Source organism: Schistocerca serialis, chromosome 2 (assembly GCF_023864345.2).
Source record: "Schistocerca serialis cubense isolate TAMUIC-IGC-003099 chromosome 2, iqSchSeri2.2, whole genome shotgun sequence".
NCBI classification, from domain to species: domain Eukaryota; kingdom Metazoa; phylum Arthropoda; class Insecta; order Orthoptera; family Acrididae; genus Schistocerca; species Schistocerca serialis.
Genome location: NC_064639.1, coordinates 983,142,721 through 983,165,022, shown reverse-complemented (window position 1 = coordinate 983,165,022; position 22,302 = coordinate 983,142,721). Strand labels below are relative to the sequence as shown.

At 44.2% G+C, this 22,302-nt stretch overlaps 1 protein-coding gene across 1 annotated transcript in view; it reads left to right on the top strand.

Moving 5' to 3' along the window:
- The window catches only part of LOC126456574 (voltage-dependent T-type calcium channel subunit alpha-1G), a 795,987-nt gene that overhangs the window by 572,413 nt on the left and 201,272 nt on the right, over window positions 1–22,302 (top strand). Inside the window, exon 18 of the mRNA XM_050092321.1 lies at window positions 6,059–6,217. Coding sequence (XP_049948278.1) covers window positions 6,059–6,217 — 159 coding nt within the window. The remainder of the gene's footprint in view (window positions 1–6,058; window positions 6,218–22,302) is intronic.

Genomic DNA, 22,302 nt, shown 5'->3' with positions numbered 1-22,302 from the left:
GTGGACGGGGCCGTAATCAGTTTCTATTGGTTGGCTTTTCTTTTAATCACACACAATTTATTTAAAATCAACAACAAATTAAAATAACGGCAATAATTTAAGAATTGTTTCACGGCTGAAGGCCTTAATGAATTGATTAAACTTGCTTTAACTTACAATTACTGTTATTAAAATACAAAAGACAAGTGACCAAGGTCTTAAAGCTCGCTGCAAAATACAATTGCCAAATTAAAATTTTAATACAAGTAACGACACTCACAGTTGAAGGCCTTGATGATAAAAAATTAAGAATAGTTTCACGGCTGAAGGCCTTAATGGCAATAAATTAAGAATTGTATAACTTGTTACAACTTACAAACTACAGTTATTAAAATACTGAAAACAAATCACTTAGGTCTTAAAGGTTAACTGCTAAAATACAGTTGCCACATTAGAATTTTAGGACATGTAGCGACAGTCACGGCTGAAGGCCCTTAACGCCAATAATGGCAACTATTAAAAAAAAATTAACAATCATACTGTCAAACAGCAAGGCAATAGCAAAAGCTAATTTAAAAGACAGGCAACTGATCACCAAACAGTGAGATAAAATGATAGTAAACTTTATGGCACAACCGTTTAAACGTGCTGTAACGCCAGGAATGGCAATTATATTTAAAAAAAAATTAGAAACATACAATAAAACAGCAAATATAATAACAAGGTTAATTCAAAAGGACAAGCAACTGGTAGCTTGGTAATGCAAATGGTTCAAATGGCTCTGAGCACTATGGGACTTAACAAAATGGTTCAAATGGCTCTGAGCACTATGGGACTTAACAGCTGTGGTCATCAGTCCCCTAGAACTTAGAACTACTTAAACCTAACTAACCTAAGGACATCACACACATCCATGCCCGGGGCAGGATTCGAACCTGCGACCGTAGCAGTCGCACGTTGGTAATACAATAATAAAATAATAGCACCATAATAAAACACAAGGGCTAGTCACAGACGATGCTCCAGGAATCGACCTCTGAGTAGGTCAGGCCAAAAACACTTTCGCGAGCGATGAGAAATGCAGCGAAGAGTTGCATCCACTTCACAAGATGGTAACTGAGACTAGTGGCAGTCTAACGAATGACTAATGATAACATGCTGAAGCTACCTAACGTCCGATAACCAAAGCACCACGCCAAAGCCGGAACCGGCGGTCAGCACTACGTCCTCAGAATGCTGTGTTTGTGGCCGAGCGGTTCTAGGCGCTACAGTCTGCCTCGGGCATGGATGTGTGTGATGTCCTTAGGTTAGTTAGGTTTAAGGAGTTCTAAGTTCTAGGGGACTGATGACCTCAGAAGTCAAGTCTCATAGTGCTCAGAGCCATTTGAACCAATGCTGTGTTTCGAGCGTCCGAAAGGAGAAAGGAACCACTACTACCAGAGTAGAAGAAACACCAACCGACCCACAAATCAAGGAAACTGTCAAAACAACACGCCTTACCGGACAGCAGCGGCAAGGCGAGGAAACGTACACTGCCGTTACATACACTAACCTCCAGGACAGGTCACTGGAGCGTTAGCGGCCACCAGGCAGGAAAAATACCGCTGGTTGAACTTAACAAATAGTAACACATAGAATGCAGCAATTAGTAACAAGAAGTCGAGGAAATCTATTTAGATCCGCCTTCCCCAAGCACTCCACTCGCTGCTCCTCGTCTCGGCGACACTGCGAGCAGCAACACGAACCCATCTCACTGGAGAATCGCGAGATCTCACAACGGTTGAGGTTTCACTGCTAGAATTAAAATCCACTGAACTTAAAGCTTGTTGGATCCGGTTGACGACTAGGTCGTGTACCCTCGCGACCACAGCCATTCCATCTGGCAGTGCATGCGTGCCGCCAGTGGTCCCGGCATGTTCTCGCACTGCCCTCTTGGCTCCTCCGAAGTCCCCAACCGAACTGCTCACTCACACGACCCGGAAGAACAACGACGTCACCCCAAAGATAGGGCCACAGTTACTACATATCGATAACGCCGCTGCTGCCACTAGTGGACAGGCAACGCTTTCGAAACCAAGTGGCGCCAGCCAACACAAGAAGAATACAAACAACCGCAGCCATGTCAGCTATACAATACAGTCTGGCCTCCAACAGAGGACGGAAACCTAAAAACAGCACCAATGCGAGCCGCAGCACGGCTTACTTATAATCGCGCAAACTGTCCCGACACAATGCCATTGGTCTTGTAATCGCATTTTCGACGCACAGAACTGATTGTTTTCATTGTTCTCTTCAAAACATCGATTGCACGGCTTTAGTGTCTGCTACCTAGCCTCGCTTTGTTTCCAGTTCGGCACTGTCCTCGGTCGCTAAGCTCGGCAAGGTGTTCCAAACTTCCGTGGCCAAAGAAAAACCCTGTTCCCTGCCTTACACGAAACAGTTTTTACACATGTGAATCCAGTATAATAAAGTTCCTTTAGGAGTTGAACAGTTATTTACAACTAACGAACTATTCTACGTTGCATTCCAATTAACAACTCGTATCAATTTTTAAACATCCAAATATACACTGTCCAGTCACATCAGTGTCTCCACCCGTCAAAAGCCTGAGTAACTATCTTTTGGAGTGCGGGCCGATATGAGGCTTGCAGGATGGGAGTGCTACCGACAGGGATGTGGAGCCATGCCGACTCCAGTGTAGTGACAAACTGCGCTAAATTTCTCGGTTGAGGATCCATGATGCGAACGGCAGGATCGAGGTGGTTCCATAGATTCTAGATGGGTTTAAATCCTGGGAATTTGGTGGTCGGGGAGCACGGTAAACTCACCCTGGTGCTCTTAGCCATGCATGTAAACTGCAAGTGCATGTAGGGGTAAAAATGGTCTCCAAGGATGGATGCATACTTGTATTAATCCACTGTGCCTTCCAGAATGCTGAGTTCAACCAGTGATTACCACGAAAACAAGTAGTAGGCCAAAACGCTCCCTCCTACGGCCTGGAACCTTCCGACGCTTGTTGTAAGGTGTTTCCCGTCTGTCAGATGGAGCATAAAACATTATTGGTGTGAAAAGACCATATGTCGCCACCTAGTATTCGCCCAGTTGCAGTATTGGCGTGCAAACTCCAGCCTTTCTCGGCGGTGAACAGCAGTCAGCATGGATGCATGAACCAGGGACCCGGTGTAGAAACCCATACGCATCAACGTTCGCTGATAGATCGTTGAGGAGACACTGCTGGTGTCCTGTAGTTCACCCGAACGGTCAGTTGCTCAACAAATGCACGTCTGTTCGCCCGTAGACATCGCCGCAGCTACAGTTTACACATGTATATTAGTTGTGGTGTATCACAGTTGCCTCGGCGCCGGTTTTGAATAGCGCTATTTTGTCAAGCACGGTATACTTTAAACACGATGGCACGCGAACATTTAACAGACTTAGCCATTTCGGAAATGCTTCCACCCTTCGCCCGAAAGCCAATGATCAGACCCTTTTGGGCGTCAGATAAACAGCTCCGTTTCCTCAGTACGACAACGACCGCAATGTTTTCGACGTCTCCCCGACACGTTTTATACAGGGTGAAAAGTATTTAAACCGACAAACTCTGGGTGGTTGTAGGGGACATCAAATGGTTCAAATGGCTCTGAGCACTATGGGACTCAACTTCTGTGGTCATCAGTCCCCGAGAACTTAGAACTACTTAAACCGAACTAACCTAAGGACATCACACACATCCATGCCCGAGGCAGGATTCGAACCTGCGACGTAGGGGACATCAAAACAAATATTTTTCCCTAATGTCATTTTTTCCTGTGAGGAGTATTTAAACCGGTAGAGGCAGATTTCTCTGGCAGCAAATTAATTAAACCAAAATACACTTTTCCATTTTTTTATGACCAAGAGACAACACATTAACACAACCCAATTTCAATTACAGTGGGTTTTCAAAAATGCCTCCATTGACACGTAAACAAAGGTTACACGGTCGGATCATGTTCTGTCTGACACGGGCAAAAACCCCAGGAGTATCCTGAATTGTTCCTGCTGCTGCTACTATCCGGGCAACAAGATCCTCTTCTGATGCAACAGGGGTTGCGTAAACAAGGTTGCGCATCACTCACCAAGCAGAAAAGTCCAGAGTGGACATATCTGGGGATCGAGCAGGCCATGGTACAGGACCACCTCTGCCAATCCACGTTCCTGGGAACCGACGGTCCAGGAAACGACGCACACGACTACTGAAATGTGTCGGCGCCCCGTCATGTTGGAATCACAAGCGTTGTCTTGTAGGGATCGGGACGTCTTCCAGCAATTATGGCAACGCTCTGGCGAGAAAATTGTAATAGTGCCTGCCATTTAATGGCCTAGGCAACAGATACGGCTCAATTAAATAGTTCCCAATAACACCGACCCACACATTAACGAAGAACCGCACTTGATGAGCGCTAGTAATTGTGGCATGTGGGTTATCCTCACTCCAAACATGCGAATTGTGCATGTTGAAGACTCCATCACGCCCGAACGTTGCTTCATCAGTAAACAACACAGAGGATGGAAATGTAGGCTGCACTTCACACTGTTCCAGGTACCACTGCGAAAACTGTGCCCCGGGTGGATAATCAACTGGTTCTAGGTTGTGGACGCGCAGTAAGTGAAATTGACGTAACAATTGCTCTCGAGGGACTGTTCTTACATTCGTCTAATTCGTCCCCATGTTACGTGCAATTACACGAGTGCTGATTGAAGGATCCCGCTCCACATGCTGCAAGACAGCTTCCTCAAATTGCAGCTTTCTTACCGTGCGACGGCGTCCCTGTCCAGGTAATCTGCTAAATGACCCGGTCTCATGCAGACGTTGGTACACAGCAGCAAAGGTCTTATGATGCGGGATACGGCGATTAGGATATTGTTGTTGATAAACCCGCTGTGCAGTTCGTCCGTTGTGGTGCGCTACGTAAGTACGCACCAACCATATCAGTGTACTCACTCCAGGTGTAGCGCTCCATTAGTAAACACAGACAAAGCACTACTACACTGGTGGACAGCAGTTGCCTACAACTGAAGAGCGTAATACGCCCTCTAACAACTGAAGATCGTAATACAGCCTCTAACAACTGAAGAGCGTAATACGGCCTCCACTGGTTTAAATAATCTTCGTAGGACAAAATGACATTAGGGAAAAATATTTGTTTTGATGTCCCCTACATCCTCCCAGAGTTTGTCGGTTTAAATACTTTTCACCCTGTATAGCTTCCACTCCAAGTGCTCTCGCCTGCTGTGTGTGAGTGATTATTGCACGTTAACATCGAAAATAGCTGGTCGTCACGTTAATGTGACTATTCCGTATATCATGGTTAGATAAGCTTTCTTTTATAATTCAGTATCGATTCAACATAATATTTTTACCAATATACAATGTCATAAAAAAGTTTTAAATTGTTCAGCGTGTAGACATGTACTTTGTTGCTCGAACAGTCCACGGGTACACTGCCGGTTCATAGTGTCCAACGGGTACAATATTTCGGCGATCAGACATGTCGCCATCGTCAGGTGCGCTGACGAACTGAGCCCTGAGGGCGGGGGGCCGATTTAAATCCCCTCCCCCGCGGGCCGCTCTCTTCGCCGTCCTCGCCCGCGCGCCGGCGGTCACGAAGACGTGGGCGTCGGAATCTGTCGTAGCGTCGATGTGCTAGCTACGTCCTCCCTGGTCGCCAGTTCGTACTTAAGAAGACTCTCAGCAAGAAGTACGAACTGGCGACCAGGGAGGACGTAGCTAGCACATCGACGCTACGACAGATTCCGACGCCCACGTCTTCGCGACCGCCGGCGCGCGGGCGCGGATGGCGAAGAGAGCGGCCCGCGGGGGAGGGGATTTAAATCGGCCGCCCGCCCTCAGGGGCTCAGTTCCTCAGCGCACCTGACGATGGCGACATGTCTGATCGCCGAAATATTGTGCCCGTTGGACACTATGAACCGGCAGTATACCCGTGGACTGTTCGAGCAACAAATACGCCGGGAGAAACTGAAGAACCATATGTACTTTGTTGTTGTTCCGTTACCAACTGTGATCCTTTGTGCGCAGCGCAACGAACGGCGGGAGCGCGAGCAGCGGGAGCTGGCCAAGCAGCAGCAGCTGAAGAACGAGGAGATGCACCGCGAGGCGCAGCTGGCCGCCTCCAGCTACGAGTGCTCGCGCACCGACTCCAGCTCAGACACCACAGACTCCTACTTCGCCACCCAGGTCAGTTTACTGCCAAAAGCTCCCTCTCGTTAATGTTCCTTTCTCAGGCGGTGCCCTTTTATCCGTTGCGTCGCCTTCTGTACACTGACGAGCCAAAACATTATATACCGAGCGAGGTGGCGCAGTGGTTAGCACACTGGACTCGCATTCGGAAGGACGACGGTTCAATCCCGTCTCCAGCCATCCTGATTTAGGTTTTCCGTGATTTCCCTAAATCGCTTCAGGCAAATGCCGGGATGGTTCCTTTGAAAGGGCACGGCCGATTTCCTTCCCAATCCTTCCCTAACCCGAGCATGAGCTCCGTCTCTAATGACCTCGTTGTCGACGGGACGTTAAACACTAACCACCACCACCACCACCACCACCAAAACATTATGACCACCTCAGGTTACCTTCCATTCAAAAGGCTGTTGCACGCAGTGACTGTTATATATTTCTTTTTTTTTGTTTTTTGTCAATAATCTACTGACTGGTTTGATGCGGCCCGCCACGAATTCCTTTCCTGTGCTAACCTCTTCATCTCACAGTAGCACTTGCAACCTACGTCCTCAATTATTTGCTTGACGTATTCCAATCTCTGTCTTCCTCTACAGTTTTTGCCCTCTACAGCTCCCTCTAGTACCATGGAAGTCATTCCCTCATGTCTTAGCAGATGTCATATCATCCTGTCCCTTCTCCTTATCAATGTTTTCCACATATTCCTTTCCTCTCCGATTCTGCGTAGAACCTCCTCATTCCTTACCTTATCAGTCCACCTAATTTTTAACATTCGTCTATAGCACCACATCTCAAATGCTTCGATTCTCTTCTCTTCCGGTTTTCCCACAGTCCATGTTTCACTACCATACAATGCTGTACTCCAGACGTACATCCTCAGAAATTTCTTCCTCAAATTAAGGCCGGTATTTGATATTAGTAGACTTCTCTTGGCCAGAAATGCCTTTTTTGCCATAGCGAGTCTGCTTTTGATGTCCTCCTTGCTCCGTCCGTCATTGGTTATTTTACTGCCTAGGTAGCAGAATTCCTTAACTTCATTGACTTCGTGACCATCAATCCTGATGTTAAGTTTCTCGCTGTTCTCATTTCTACTACTTCTCATTACCTTCGTCTTTCTCCGATTTACTCTCAAACCATACTGTGTACTCATTAGACTGTCCATTCCGTTCAGCAGATCATTTAATTCTCCTTCACTTTTACTCAGGATAGCAATGTCATCAGCGAATCGTATCATTGATATCCTTTCACCTTGTATTTTAATTCCACTCCTGAACCTTTCTTTTATTTCCATCATTGCTTCCTCGATGTACAGATTGAAGAGTAGGGGCGAAAGGCTACAGCCTTGTCTTACACCCTTCTTAATACGAGCGCTTCGTTCTTGATCGTCCACTCTTATTATTCCCTCTTGGTTGTTGTACATATTGTATATGACCTGTCTCTCCCTATAGCTTACCCCTACTTTTGTCAGAATCTCGAACAACTTGCACCATTTTATATTTTCGAACGCTTTTTCCATGTCGACAAATCCTATCAAAGTGTCTTGATTTTTCTTTAGCCTTGCTTCCATTATTACCCGTAACGTCAGAATTGCCTCACTCGTCCGTTTACTTTTCCTAAAGCCAAACTGATCGTCACCTAGCGCATTCTCAATTTTCTTTTCCATTCTTCTGTATATTATTCTTGTAAGCAGCTTCGATGCATGAGCTGTTAAGCTGATTGTGCGATAATTCTCGCACTAGTCAGCTCTTGCCGTCTTCGGAATTGTGTGGATGATGCTTTTCCGAAAGTCAGATGGTATATCGCCAGACTCATATATTCTACACACCAACGTGAATAGTCGTTTTGTTGCCACTTCCCCCAATGATTTTAGAAATTCTGATGGAATGTTATCTATCCCTTCTGCCTTATTTGACCGTAAGTCCTCCAAAGCTCTTTTAAATTCCGATTCTAATACTGGATCCCCTATCTCTTCTAAATCAACTCCTGTTTCTTCTTCTATCACATCAGACAAATCTTCACCCTCATAGAGGCTTTCAATGTATTCTTTCCACCTATCTGCTCTCTCTTCTGCATTTAAGAGTGGAATTCCCGTTGCACTCTTAATGTTACCACCGTTGCTTTTAATGTCACCAAAGGTTGTTTTGACTTTCCTGTATGCTGAGTCTGTCCTTCCGACAGTCATATCTTTTTCGATGTCTTCACATTTTTCCTGCAGCCATTTCGTCTTTGCTTCCCTGCACTTCCTATTTATTTCATTCCTCAGCAACTTGTATTTCTGTATTCCTGATTTTCCCGGAACATGTTTGTACGTCCTCCTTTCATCAATCAACTGAAGTATTTCTTTTGTTACCCATGGTTTCTTCGCAGCTACCTTCTTTGTACCTATGTTTTCCTTCCCAACTTCTGTGATGGCCCTTTTTAGAGATGTCCATTCCTCTTCTTCAACTGTATTGCCTACTGCGCTATTCCTTATTGCTGTATCTATAGCGTTAGAGAACTTCAAACGTATCTCGTCATTCCTTACTACTTCCGTATCCCACTTATTTGCGTATTGATTCTTCCTGACTAATGTCTTGAACTTCAGCCTACTCTTCATCACTACTATATGGTGATCTGAGTCTATATCTGCTCCTGGGTACGCCTTACAGTCCAGTATCTGATTTCGGAATCTATGTCTGACCATGATGTAATCTAATTGAAATCTTCCCGTATCTCCCGGCATTTTCCAAGTATACCTCCTCCTCTTGTGATTCTTGAACAGGGTATTCGCTATTACTAGCTGAAACTTGTTACAGAATTCAATTAGTCTTTCTCCTCTTTCATTCCTTGTCCCAAGCCCATATTCTCCTGTAACCTTTTCTTCTACTCCTTCCCCTACAACTGCATTCCAGTCGCCCATGACTATTAGATTTTCGTCCCCCTTTACATACTGCATTACCCTTTCAATATCCTCATACACTTTCTCTATCTGTTCATCTTCAGCTTGCGACGTCGGCATGTATACCTGAACTATCGTTATCGGTGTTGGTCTGCTGTCGATTCTGATTAGGACAACCCGGTCACTGAACTGTTCACAGTAACACACCCTCTGCCCTACCTTCCTATTCATAACGAATCCTACACCTGTTATACCATTTTCTGCTGCTGTTGATATTACCCGATACTGATCTGACCAGAAATCCTTGTCTTCCTTCCACTTCACTTCACTGACCCCTACTAAATCTAGATCGAGCCTTTGCATTTCCCTTTTAAGATTTTCTAGTTTCCCTACCACGTTCAAGTTTCTGACATTCCACGCCCCGACTCGTAGAACGTTATCCTTTCGTTGATTATTCAATCTTTTTCTCGTGGTAACCTCCCCCTTGGCAGTCCCCTCCCGGAGATCCGAATGGGGGACTATTCCGGAATCTTTTGCCAATGGAGAGATCATCATGACACTTCTTCAATTACAGGCCACATGTCCTGTGGATACACGTTACGTGTCTTTAATGCAGTGGTTTCCATTGCCTTCTGCATCCTCATGTCGTTGATCATTGCTGATTCTTCCGCCTTTAGGGGCAATTTCCCACCCCTTGGACAAGAGAGTGCCCTGAACCTCTATCCGCTCCTCCGCCCTCTTTGACAAGACCGTTGGCAGAATGAGGCTGACTTGTTATGCCGGAAGTCTTCGGCCGCCAATGCTGATTATTTATCAAAATTTAGGCAGTCGCGGGGATAGAACCCGGGACCGAAGACGTTTTTGATTATGAATCAAAGACGCTACTCCTAGACCACGGGATATCTCGTGACTGTTATATTGACTTGCAAACAACAGATTTCAGCTATCAGTCGTCCTTCTTAAATTTTATTGGCAGATCTAGATTTCAGCTAGAAACTAGCAATTCTCAATGCTAAGAAAACAAGAGGTACATACACTACTGACCATTAAAATTGCTACACCAAGAAGAAATGCAGATGATAAACGGGTATTCATTGGACAAATATATAATACTAGAACTGACATGTGATTATGTTTTCACGCAATGTGGGTGCATAGATCCTGAGAAATCAGTACCCAGAACAACCAAATCTGGCCGTAATACCGGCCTTGATACACCTGGGCATTGAGTGAAACAGAGCTTGGATGGCGTGTACAGGTACAGCTGCCCATGCAGCTTCAACACGATACCACAGTTCATCAAGAGTAGTGACTGGCGTATTGTGACGAGCCAGTAGCTCGGCCACCATTGACCAGACGTTTTCAGTCCGCGAGAGATCTGGAGAATGTGCTGGCCAGGGCAGCAGTCGAACATTTTCTGTATCCAGAAAAGCCCGTACAGGAACTGCAACATGCGGTAGTGCATTATCCTGCTGAAATGTAGGGTTTCGCAGGGATCGAATGAAGGGTAGAGCCACGGGTCGTAACACATCAGAAATGTAACGTCCACTGTTCAAAGTGCCGTCAATGCGAACAAGAGGTGACGGAGACGTCTAACCAATGGCACCCCATACCATCACGCAGGGTGATACGCCAGTATGGCGATGACGAATATACGCTTCCAATGTGCTAGTGATATGAGGCCGTTGGTATCCAGCACGGCGTTCCGTATTACCCTCCTGAACCCACCGATTCCATATTCTGCTAACAGTCATTGGATCTCGACTAACGCGAGCAGCCATGTCGCGATATGATAAACCGCAATCGCGATAGGCTACAATCCGACCTTTATCAAAGTCGGAAACGTGATGGTAAGCATTTGTCCTCCTTACACGAGGCATCACAACAACGTTTCACCAGGCAACGCCGGTCAACTGCTGTTTGTGTATGAGAAACCGGTTGCAAACTTTCCTCATGTCAGTACGTTGTAGGTGTCGCCACCGTCGCCAACGTTGTGTGAATGCTCTGAAAAGCTAATCGTTTGCATATCACAGCATCTTCTTCCTGTCTGTTAAATTTCGCGTCTGTAGCACGTCATCTTCGTGGTGTAGCAATTTTAATGGCAGTAGTGTAGTTATAGATGTCATAATGCATGTAATGCCTGTTGGTCGGGCTTCATCCACAGTTAATTGAATACTAATGTTTGCGGAAGGCGGACTGTCCGGAGAACACATCGGTTGGTTACATGGCGCCATCTATGTGAACTACGTATAAACCTCAAGGGAAGTAAACCACTTCAAATTTAATTACACAAAATGAAACATAAGTAAAATTCTTACATTGTTGTCCGACGTATTTCATATTTATCATCAAGTAACATAATTTCCATGTCCACTCCTTGTGAGTCCGTTATTATTATTAAAACATTTAAATTACGTCACGTGGGTAAAACTTTTTTGAATTTTCTAAAACACTTTTTTTAGTATTTAAAACACTAGAAGACACGTGCTGTGTACACATGTTAGTTGATATCGCTTAAACATATTTATTTTAAATTATATCTTCCTTTATTAAAACATAGTAAGTATATTGTTCATCATATTTACTAAATAGTTCATAGATGGCGCCAAACATCAGTCAGCTGCATGATTATTACAATTTGGCTATTCCGCTATAGATATAGAGGGTGCTAACCTCTTTCTCTCTTAAAACCGATTTTCCTTGTGAATGCAAATATAATATAATATAATATAAAAATAAATATATTTAAGCCACATCAACTAATATGTGTTACACAGCACGTGTATTCTAGTGTTGTATAAATTTAAAAAAAATGTTTTAAAATATTCAAAAAAGTTTTATCCACCTGACGTAATTTAAATGTTTTAATAAAAATAACGGACTCAAGGAGTGAACCTGGAAATTTTATTACTTGGTGATAAATATGAAATAAATCGGACTACAATGTTAGAATTTCACTTATGTTTCATTTTGTGTAATTAAATTTGAAGTGGTTTACTTCCCTTGAGGTTCATACGTAGTTCATATAGATGGCGCCATGTAACCAACCGGAGTGTTCTCCATACAGCCCGCCTTCCGCAAATAGTAGTATTCAATGAACTGTGGATGAAGCCGGAGCAACATGCATTACATCCATTGATCAAAAATGATAGTGATACGTAATATACAAGCCATATGAGTTAAGCCATTAATTGCAGCTTTTTGATGACACCATCTAACTATGTACCTTTTGTATTCTTAGCATTGAGAATCGCTAGTTTCTAGCTGAAATTTAGATCTGCCAATAAAATTTAAGAAGGACGACTGATAACTGAAATCTATTATTTACAAGATTATGACCACCTGCTTAAACGCGTATGGGTCCACATCTGGAACGCAATTCGGCGGTTATTCTGCGTGCAGTGGATTCGATAAGTAACTTGATAGCTTTCCAGAGATTTGTGGCACTAGATGCCTACGCACAGGTCACATACTTTCCTTAATTTACACGCTGCTGGTTAGCGGGCACCGAGATAGCGCGCGATAGCGTCCCAGTTGGGTTTCATCGGATTCAGACAAGCCGCATTTGATGGCCATGACATTAACGTGAGTCCACTATCATACTCCTGAAACCATTGCAGCATTCTGGCTTCGTGACACTGACAGTTATCCTGTTGGAAGGTGCTACCGCTATTGAGGGGACATCAATCATAAGGAGTTACAGGTGGTCCCTAATAATGTTCACGTAGTCCGCTGCTGCCATGGTTCCTCCTGTTAGAACCGCAGGTCTCGTGGATGCCCAGATGAATGTCCCACTGTTCCCACCGGCCTGCGTCCATGGCGCGCTGCATGTTTCTAGCAGCCGTTCGTCTGGATGCCGGCGTATCTGGACAAGACCATCCTGCCTGGTTTAAAATAAACGGGATTCATCCGACCAGGCGACACGATTTCATTGATCCGCGGTCCAATCACGATGATTCCATGCCCACGGTAATCGTAACTGACGATGCTGTTGGGGCAACATGGGAACACGTTGGGGTCCTCTGCTGCGGAACACCGTGAGGTACGCGGTGTGCTCCGAAACGCTTTTGCCTGCGCCAGCATTGTGTTCTGTCGTCAGATCTGCCACAGATCGCAGCCTATCCTGCTTTAGAGAGCGGACAATCCTTCGATCTCTACTTTCTGTGGCGATGTATGGACGTTTAACTTCTTGCCGTCTACTTGTGGTTCAGAATTCTTCTACCACTTTACAAAGATACTCACGACAGTAGCACTCATACAGTCGAACAGCTTCGCCGTTCGAGATAATCGCTCCCAGGCACGGGGGCACAGCAGTCTGGCTTTCGTCAAAGTCGCTTAAGTCGGCGGATTAGTCCATTTGCGGCACTTATAGTCAAATGATTCCACATTCGCCGCTGCTCCGTTCACACAGGGCGATCCACTAGGAATGGTCAATATTCCGGGATATGACAGACAGGCCGATGACATTGTAATTCTGTCAGAGACAGCAAAAGACTTGGAGGAGCAGTTGAACGGAATGGACAGTGTATTGAAAGGAGGATATAAGATGAAACGAGGATAATGGAATGTAGTCGAATTAAATCGGGTGATGCTGAGGGAATTAAATTAGGAAATGAGACACTTAAAGTAGTAAAGGAGCAAAATAACTGATGATGGTCGAACTAGAGAGGATATAAAATGTAGACTGGCAGTGGCAAGGAAAGCGTCTCTGAAGAAGAGAAATTTGTTACCATTGAATATAGATTTAAATGTCAGGAAGTCGTTTCTGAAAGTATTCGTATGGAGTGTAGCCATGCATGGAAGTGAAACACGGACGTTAAGAAGTTTGGACAAGACGAGAACAGAAGTTTTCAAAGTGTGGTGCTTCAGAAGAATGCTGAAGATTAGATGGGTAGATCACATAACTAATGAGGAGATGCTGAATAGAACTGGGGAGAAGAGGCACAACTTGACTAGAAGAAGGGATCGGTTGGTAGGACATGTTCTGAGGCATCAAGGGATCACCAATTTAGTATTGGAGGGTAAAAATCGTAGAGGAAGACCAAGAGATGAATGCACTAAGCAGATTCAGAGGGATTTAGGTTGCAGTAGGTACTGGGAGATGAAGAATCTTGCACAGGATAGAGTAGCATGGAGAGCTGCATCAAACCAGTCTCAGGACTGAAGACCACTACAACAACAACATGACAAACACGGTCATTCGAAGCAAAAAAGTCTAGCAAACATGGGCTCCAAAATGCGCACTTCAAGAGCTATGAGCAGTTCTTCATCTTCAACCACAATCACTCTGCTTTCCCCAGGTTAAGAGGTGATGGTATTGACCAAAACAAGAAAAAACTGTCCGGTAACATGGGCTCGAAACTGCCCACCTTAAGAGCTAAGAGCACTTGTCCATTTTCGCTACTGTTAAACACATCTCTTCTACTGAATAAGTGCTTGTAGCTCTTAACTTATGCATTTTAGAGTCCATGTTTACTAGACAGTTTTTTCTTGTTTTGGTCCATACAGCCTCCCACCTAAATGTGGAAGGCAAAGAGCTAGCAGTAAAACACATATGTTTCACTATATCAAAGAGGGTGCTCATAGCTCTTAAGTTATGTTTTTTAGACCCACGTTTACTAGACTTTTTTGCTTCGAATGATCGTTCCTGTCATATCCCCGAATGTTAACCATTACTCCTGTGACACCCTGTATACTTCTGTTACCGAGTCATGTGTCCGCAACAAGCAACTTAGCGGTGGGTAGTGGTCATAATGTTTTGACTCATCGGTGTATGTCGCTGCCTTTTTATGGAGTAAGTTTGATGAGGGGGTCACATTATGGGCCATTAAGAACGGACAAAACATCCTGTAAAATGCGCTCTGTTCTCAATGGTTCCCGAATGACAGCCCTCTGGGACTGTAAATTAAGTAATTGGTACACGTGACATAGAATTAACAGTTCCTTACTTCTTGTGCCATGTGGTTATAATTGAAGTGAAGCTACTCACAGAGGTCTAATGTGGATGGTAATTATCATATGGCAGTCTGAACCGTGGTACTACCCCGTTCATTAGAAAATCAAAATTACAATCTCACCATAGTTATTTAAATGAAATAGGAAGCCCTGGATTACTGGTGATGGACAAGCTTGTGATTGTTTTTCAATTTTAACTTGACTCAAAACAGACTTTATTATAAACTTCAATTCGGGCATTTGCCCCTTTACTGATGCAATATACCAATCTTCACTTTGATTGAATTACATAAACACGAATGACAATCATTATTTTACGTCCGCAACCAAAATCATTGACAGTAGGCACGGTGAATAATCAATCACAAACAATCGTTCTTGTTTAACCGTGTCTCAAGAGACTAATAATACAATACACTTCCAACCGAAGTTACACAGCCACATAATACCACAACTTCATAAAGAACAAAGACATCTTAAAGCTTAATAAAACTGAACTACCCACGTAAAGGTGCACAGTGAAACATGCTTATACCAAAAATACAAAGTGGGCCAACCAAGGTAGCAAAACTTGCACACAGGAATAATAACAAGTTTCACGTTCATTAAAGACACACAAATGATTAACATAAGAGTTAAATAAGAAGGGCTAGTAGTAACTCAGTCAATAAACTTACTTACAGAAGCGCCATTATTAACAAGGTGGCCTCACTTAACAAACGGACATAATGACTTAGAATGATTCCCAAATTGCACTTAACTTTAGAGAACAGCGTTAAGGCCCACAGCAGTGTTTGGAAGCAATAACGCTACGGCCGGCAGGCTATACCAGCGTTCACTCCCCACGGCTTGGGCACAGTGTCACATACCAGGCGGTATATATTTATATACAATCCGACCGGCCTCACAATGAGCGGTTCTAACAAGAATCCATAACCGCGCCGACGACAGGGAACGACCAGTCTTAACAAATGGCCTGTAGCACAAATAGATTGCAATGAAAACAAGGTCAAATCATAGCCACACTGAAATATATAATAACCACGCCCCCAGATTCTTAAGGAGCAATACTCTAACATTACCCGTGTCCCAGTAAATTAGCAGGAAACTTAAAGATCACTTTCAGTTGCCTTAAGGCACTTTCAACATTAAATAAACATACCAAATGTTGCCGTGACAAATGATTAAACCGTTAACTCTACGGCTGCCGGGCACGTACACAACCGCAGCCAGTCCCAAAGCGGACAATATGCCCTAAAACAAGTTAAAATTTGCGTGAAAACCACTTAAAACACACACTCCACAGATGATCAAAAACGGAATGAGGAACATCAGCCTCCTTAAAATAGCCACTGTGGAACCAAGTTCAGAACCATCTCCGGTAGCTAACCATGTCACAGTAAGTTTCAATAATCTTCTTAGTTAAACACAGAATAAAAGTCATACGTAACTTGGAGCTTGCAAATTACGAGCTGGGAAGCAATTCAGCGTGATACGACTAACCCACCACAATTTTGCACGTCAATGATCGGCATTGTACATCCAGTGCGAGCCAAAAGACAAGGGCGGCGAGCACGGCGAGGCCCATGCACCACTGTTAGGGAAGCGGGCTTGTTTTCAACACAAGTTGGCTCGTTGAACGCCGACCGGAGACTCACTCGTCACACGTGTACCATGAAAACCGCCTGGGGGAGCAGTCAAAGATAGCAGGACAGCCGAATATCGATATCAGTGATGCAAATGGAAAACCCTAGCTCCAGCCGCCACGGCTCACAGTGAAGCTTGGTAGATATTCTAATGTGTTAATGTGAAACCGATTTACGCTAGAAAAAATTAGTTCCAGTTTTGGCCACCATGTGCAAATCTGACACTGCAAATGCAAAAAAGACGTATAAAAATGTTTCCATATGTAATCGATTAGGACGGGGCAGCAAAAATCAAACAAGTGAGAAAAGCATAATGTTGATTTTATTGTTATCGGCCGCTTACAGAAGTTGTTCAGTATGAATACCGGACACGACGACGAGATGCTGCGTCCGTAAAACGACGTGATTAACAGTTGCTCGCTGCAGTTTTGGTGGATTCTGAGCAACGTGTTCCTGTATATTGGCCTTCAGATCAGATAAGAGATCTCACGTGTCCCTGGTAAACGGGTTCGTTTAGATATCCCCAGAACCAAAAGTCGCATAGATTGAGACCAGGTGACCTTGCAGACCATGTATCTGGAAAACCTCTGGAGTTAACACGTTCGTGGAAGGTTGCAATAAGATTTTTCACTGGACGAACAACATGAAGAGTTACCCCGTCTTGCATCAAAAAAGTTGCCCTCTTCCACAGAGGGAATCATATGTTGTACAAGGAAGTTCCGAAAATGTGCAGACGTCACGGTACAGATGACAGGTCTTCTGGGTGTACTCTCTTCAAAGAAGACCTGATCGAGAGTAAATTTGCTTGTGAATCCACACCACACAGTACATACAGTGATCGCATTTGCTCTTGGTGCACAACACGTGATTTAACAATACCCTAAATTAGGCATTTCTCTGTGTTCACTGCCTATTGTAGTGTAAAATACGCCTCGTCACTCCATAGAATATTGCCCAGCCACAGGTCATCAACTTCGAACCGTGCCAGAAACCGAAGAGCAAATTCAGAACATCGCTGCAGGTCATGAGGTTTATTTTTCAGCACCATATGGATCAGCGTAAAATAGATCGCAAAACTTGCCGTACTGTTGACCTTGGGGTGGATAATTCTTGTGACACTGCACGACCACTAGCTACACCCGAAGCGCGTGATGCCTGGTCAGTTACAGCAATCTCGTCAATAAATTCCACCAGGATAGGACTCCTTCCTCTTCCAGGTACCACACCAAACTCACCCGTGTTCCCTATTTTTAAAATGATCTTTTTAAGCCATTTAATGACATCGATCCTCTCCTCAGGCTTTTCAGTCGACGATATTCTATCGATGCAACGCTATTCGCTGCCGTTGACATAAAACGGTTTCACTAACAGTTCACTGTCTCTTTTCTCAATAATCATACTCTTCACTCAAGTTATGGGTTGCAAATGACAGCGTGGATGTCATAGCGTCAGATAAACTCTGTAAAAAGCCAGCTTTGCATCTGGTGGCCACAATTGGAGTTAATTATTTTTCCTGCGTAAATACGTTCGGCATTAACGTAACAAAATTACAGCCCACACTGGGCATCCGTGAGTAGCTGCACTTTAATTACAACCACCCGGTATTACAACGGCAATCTCACTTTACAAGTCATGACAAATAGCAAGCAGTAGATGCTTGAGAACAGATCGATTCCGCCCTCCTAGGTTTCGAAAATACATTCCACACTGCCCTACATTGTCGCCTACTAACCCAGATACGATTATATGGAGTAGCTCCGCAAATACTCTGGTGCGCAAAACTGTAGAACGAAAGTAACTTTCGCATGAAGTGTCACTGCCAAGTAACATAATTCTGCGAAGCTTGGACCATACATAGAAAGAGAACTGCTACACTGTAGTACAGAAGCTAACTGAGGGAAATACGCTATGAGACGGACAGAAAAAACACTTTAATTCAAAGACAAAACTATACTCAACTCACCGGGAGTCATGACAGTCCCCTGTCACTATAAAACACGGGACATAGTTCGTGTGATCACCACGAACGGCAGTGCGTGCTCTGCAAAGTGCTTCCGTGCAGACCACAAGGTTGGTAAAGAGATTAGGGTGGTTGTAGAAGTACACTACTGGCCATCAAAATTGCTACACCATGAAGAAATGCAGATGATAAACGGCTATAAATTGGACAAATATATTATACTAGAACTGACATGTGATTACATTTTCACGCAATTTGGGTGCATAGATGCTGAGAAATTATATCCAGAACAACCACCTCTGACCGTAATAACGGCCTTGATACGCCTGGGAATTGAGTCCAACAGAGTTTAGATGGCGTGTACAGGTACAGCTGCCCATGCAGATTCAACACGATACCACAGTTCATCAAAAGTAGTGACTCGCGTATTGTGACGAGCCAGTTGCTCGGCCACCATTGACTAGACGTTTTCAATTGGTGAGAGATCTGGAGAATGTGCTGGCCAGGGCAGCAGTCGAACATCTTCTGTATCCAGAAAGGCCCGTACAGGACCTGCAACATGCGGTCATGCATTATTCTGCTGAAATGTAGGGTTTCGCAGGGATCGAATGAAGGGTAGAGCCACGGGTCGTAACACATCAGAAATGTAACGTCCACTGTTCAAAGTCCCGTCAATGCGAACAAGAGGCGACCGAGACGTGTAACCAATGGCATCCCATACCATAACGCCGGGTGATACGCCAGTATGCCGATGACGAATACACGCTTCCAATGTGCGTTCACCGCGATGTCGCCAAACACGGATGCGACCATCATGATGCTGTAAACAGAACCTGGATTCATCCCAAAAAATGACGTTTTGCAATTCGAGTACCCAGGTTCGTCGTTGAGTACACCATTGCAGGCGCTCCTGTCTGTGATGCAGCGGCAAGGGTAACCGCAGCCATGATCTCCGAGCTGATAGTCCATGCTGCTGCAAACGTTGTCGAACTGTTCGTGCAGATGTTTGTTGTCCTGCAAACGTCCCCCTCTGTTGACTCAGGGATCGAGACGTGGCTGCACGATCCATTACAGCCATGCGGATAAGATGCCTGTCATCTCGACTGCTAGTGATACGAGGCCGTTGGGATCCAGCACGGCGTTCCGTACTACCCTCCTGAAACCACCGATTCCATATTCTGCTAACAGTCATTGGATCTCGACTAACGCGAGCAGCCATGTCGCGATATGATAAACCGCAATCGCGGTAGGCTACGATCCGACCTTTATCATAGTCGGAAACGTGATGGCACGCATTTCTCCTTCTTACACGAGGCATCACAACAACGTTTCACCAGGCAACGCTAGTCAACTGCTGTTTGTGTATGACAAATCAGTAGGAAACTTTCCTCATGTCAGTACGTTGTAGGTGTCGCCACCGGCGCCAACGTTATGTGAATGCTCTGAAAAGCTAATCATTTGCATATCACAGCATCTTCTTCCTGTCGGTTAAATTTCGCGGCTGTAGCACGTCATCTTCGTGGTGTAGCAATTTTATTGGCCAGTAGTGTATATAGTCGTTTTTCCTTCGCTCGATATGCGAATGGAACAGGGCACAAAAAAGCTAATACTGGTGTGAATACCCTCCACCAGACTTTGTACAGTGGCTCACAGAGTACATATGCAGATGTAAGTATAGATGTAGAGTTTCAAAAATGTGACAAACGTCTTCGATTATTTTTGTTCTCTCTGGATACATATGATTTTTTTGCTAATCGATGCAATGATCTGAAGAACATATTAACAAATTTATTATTTATGTAGACTGAAACTAGAGCGTAGCATCTGGATGGGACTGCGAAGTTCATCTTTGGCTACCGGCCTCAACACACTGAAGAAAAACAAATTATCAGAAGCCGAGTTTGTTGTAGTTGTTGTTGTGGTCTTCAGTCCTGAGACTGGTTTGATGCAGCTCTCCATGCTACTCTATCCTGTGCAAGCTTCTTCATCTCCCAGTACCTACTGCAACCTACATCCTTATGAATCTGCTTAGTGCATTCATCTCTTGGACTCCCTCTACGATTTTTACCCTCCACGCTGCCCTCCAATGCTAAATTCGTGATCCCTTGATGCCTCAGAACATTTCCTACCAACCGATCCCTTCTTCTAGTCGTTGTGCCTCTTCTTCCCAATTCTATTCAACATCTCCTCATTAGTTACGTGATCTACCCATCTAATCTTCAGCATTATTCTGTAGCACGACATTTCGAAAGCTTCTATTCTCTTCTTGTCCAAACTATTTATCGTCTATGTTTCACTTCCATACATGGCTACACTCCATACAAATACTTTCAGAAACGACTTCCTGACACTTAAATCTATACTCGATGTTAACAAATTCCTCTTCTTCAGAAACGCTTTCATTGCCATTGCCAGTCTACATTTTATATCCTCTCTACTACTGTCATCATCAGTTATTTTGCTCCCCAAATAGCAAAACTCCTTTACTACTTTAAGAGTCTCATTTCCTAATCTAATTCCCTCAGCATCACCCGACTTAATTCGACTACATTCCAATATCCTCGTTTTGCTTTTGTTGATGTTCATCTTATACCCTCCTTTCAAGACACTGTTCATTCCGTTCAACTGCTCCTCCGAGTCCTTTGCTGTCTCTGACAGAATTACAATGTCATCGGCGAACCTCAAAGTTTTTATTTCTTCTCCATGGATTTTAATACCTACTCCGAATTTTTCTTTTGTTTCCTTTATTGCTTGTTCAATATACAGATTGAATAACATCGGGGAGAGGCTACAACCCTGTCTCACTCCCTTCCCAACCACTGCTTCCCTTTCTTGCCCCTCGACTCTTATAACTGCCATCTGGTTTCTGTACAAATTGTAAATAGCCTTTTGCTCCCTGTATTTTACCCCTGACACCTTCAGAATTTGAAAGAGAGTATTCCAGTTAACATTGTCAAAAGCTTTCTCTAAGTCTACAAATGCTAGAAATGTAGGTTTGCCTTTCCTTAATCTGTCTTCTAAGATAAGTCGTAAGGACAGTGTTGCCTCACGTTTTCCAACATTTCTACGGAATCCAAACTGATCTTCCCCGAGGTCGATATCTACCAGTTTTTCCATTCATCTGTAAAGAATTCGCGTTAGTATTTTGCAGCTGTGACTTATTAAACTGATAGTTCGATAATTTTCACATCTGTAACACCTGCTTTCTTTGAGATTGGAACTATTATATTCTTCTTGAAGTCTGAGGGTATTTCGCCTGTCTCATACATCTTGCTCACCAGATGGTAAAGTTTTGTCATGACTGGCTCTCCCAAGGCCGTCAGTAGTTCTAATGGAATGTTGTCTACTCCCAGGGCCTTGTTTCGACTCAGGTCTTTCAGTGCTCTGTCAAACTCTTCACGCAGTATCGTGTCTCCCATTTCATCTTCATCTACAATCTCTTCCATTTCCATAATATTGTCCTCAAGTACATCGCCCTTGTATAGTCCCTCTATATACTCCTTCCACCTTTCTGCTTTCCCTTCTTTGCTTAGAACTGGGTTTCCATCTGAGCTCTTGATATTCATACACGTGGTACTCTTTTCCTGTAGGCGGTATCTAATTTACCCCTAGTGACATAAGCCTCTACATCCTTCCATTTGTCCTCTAG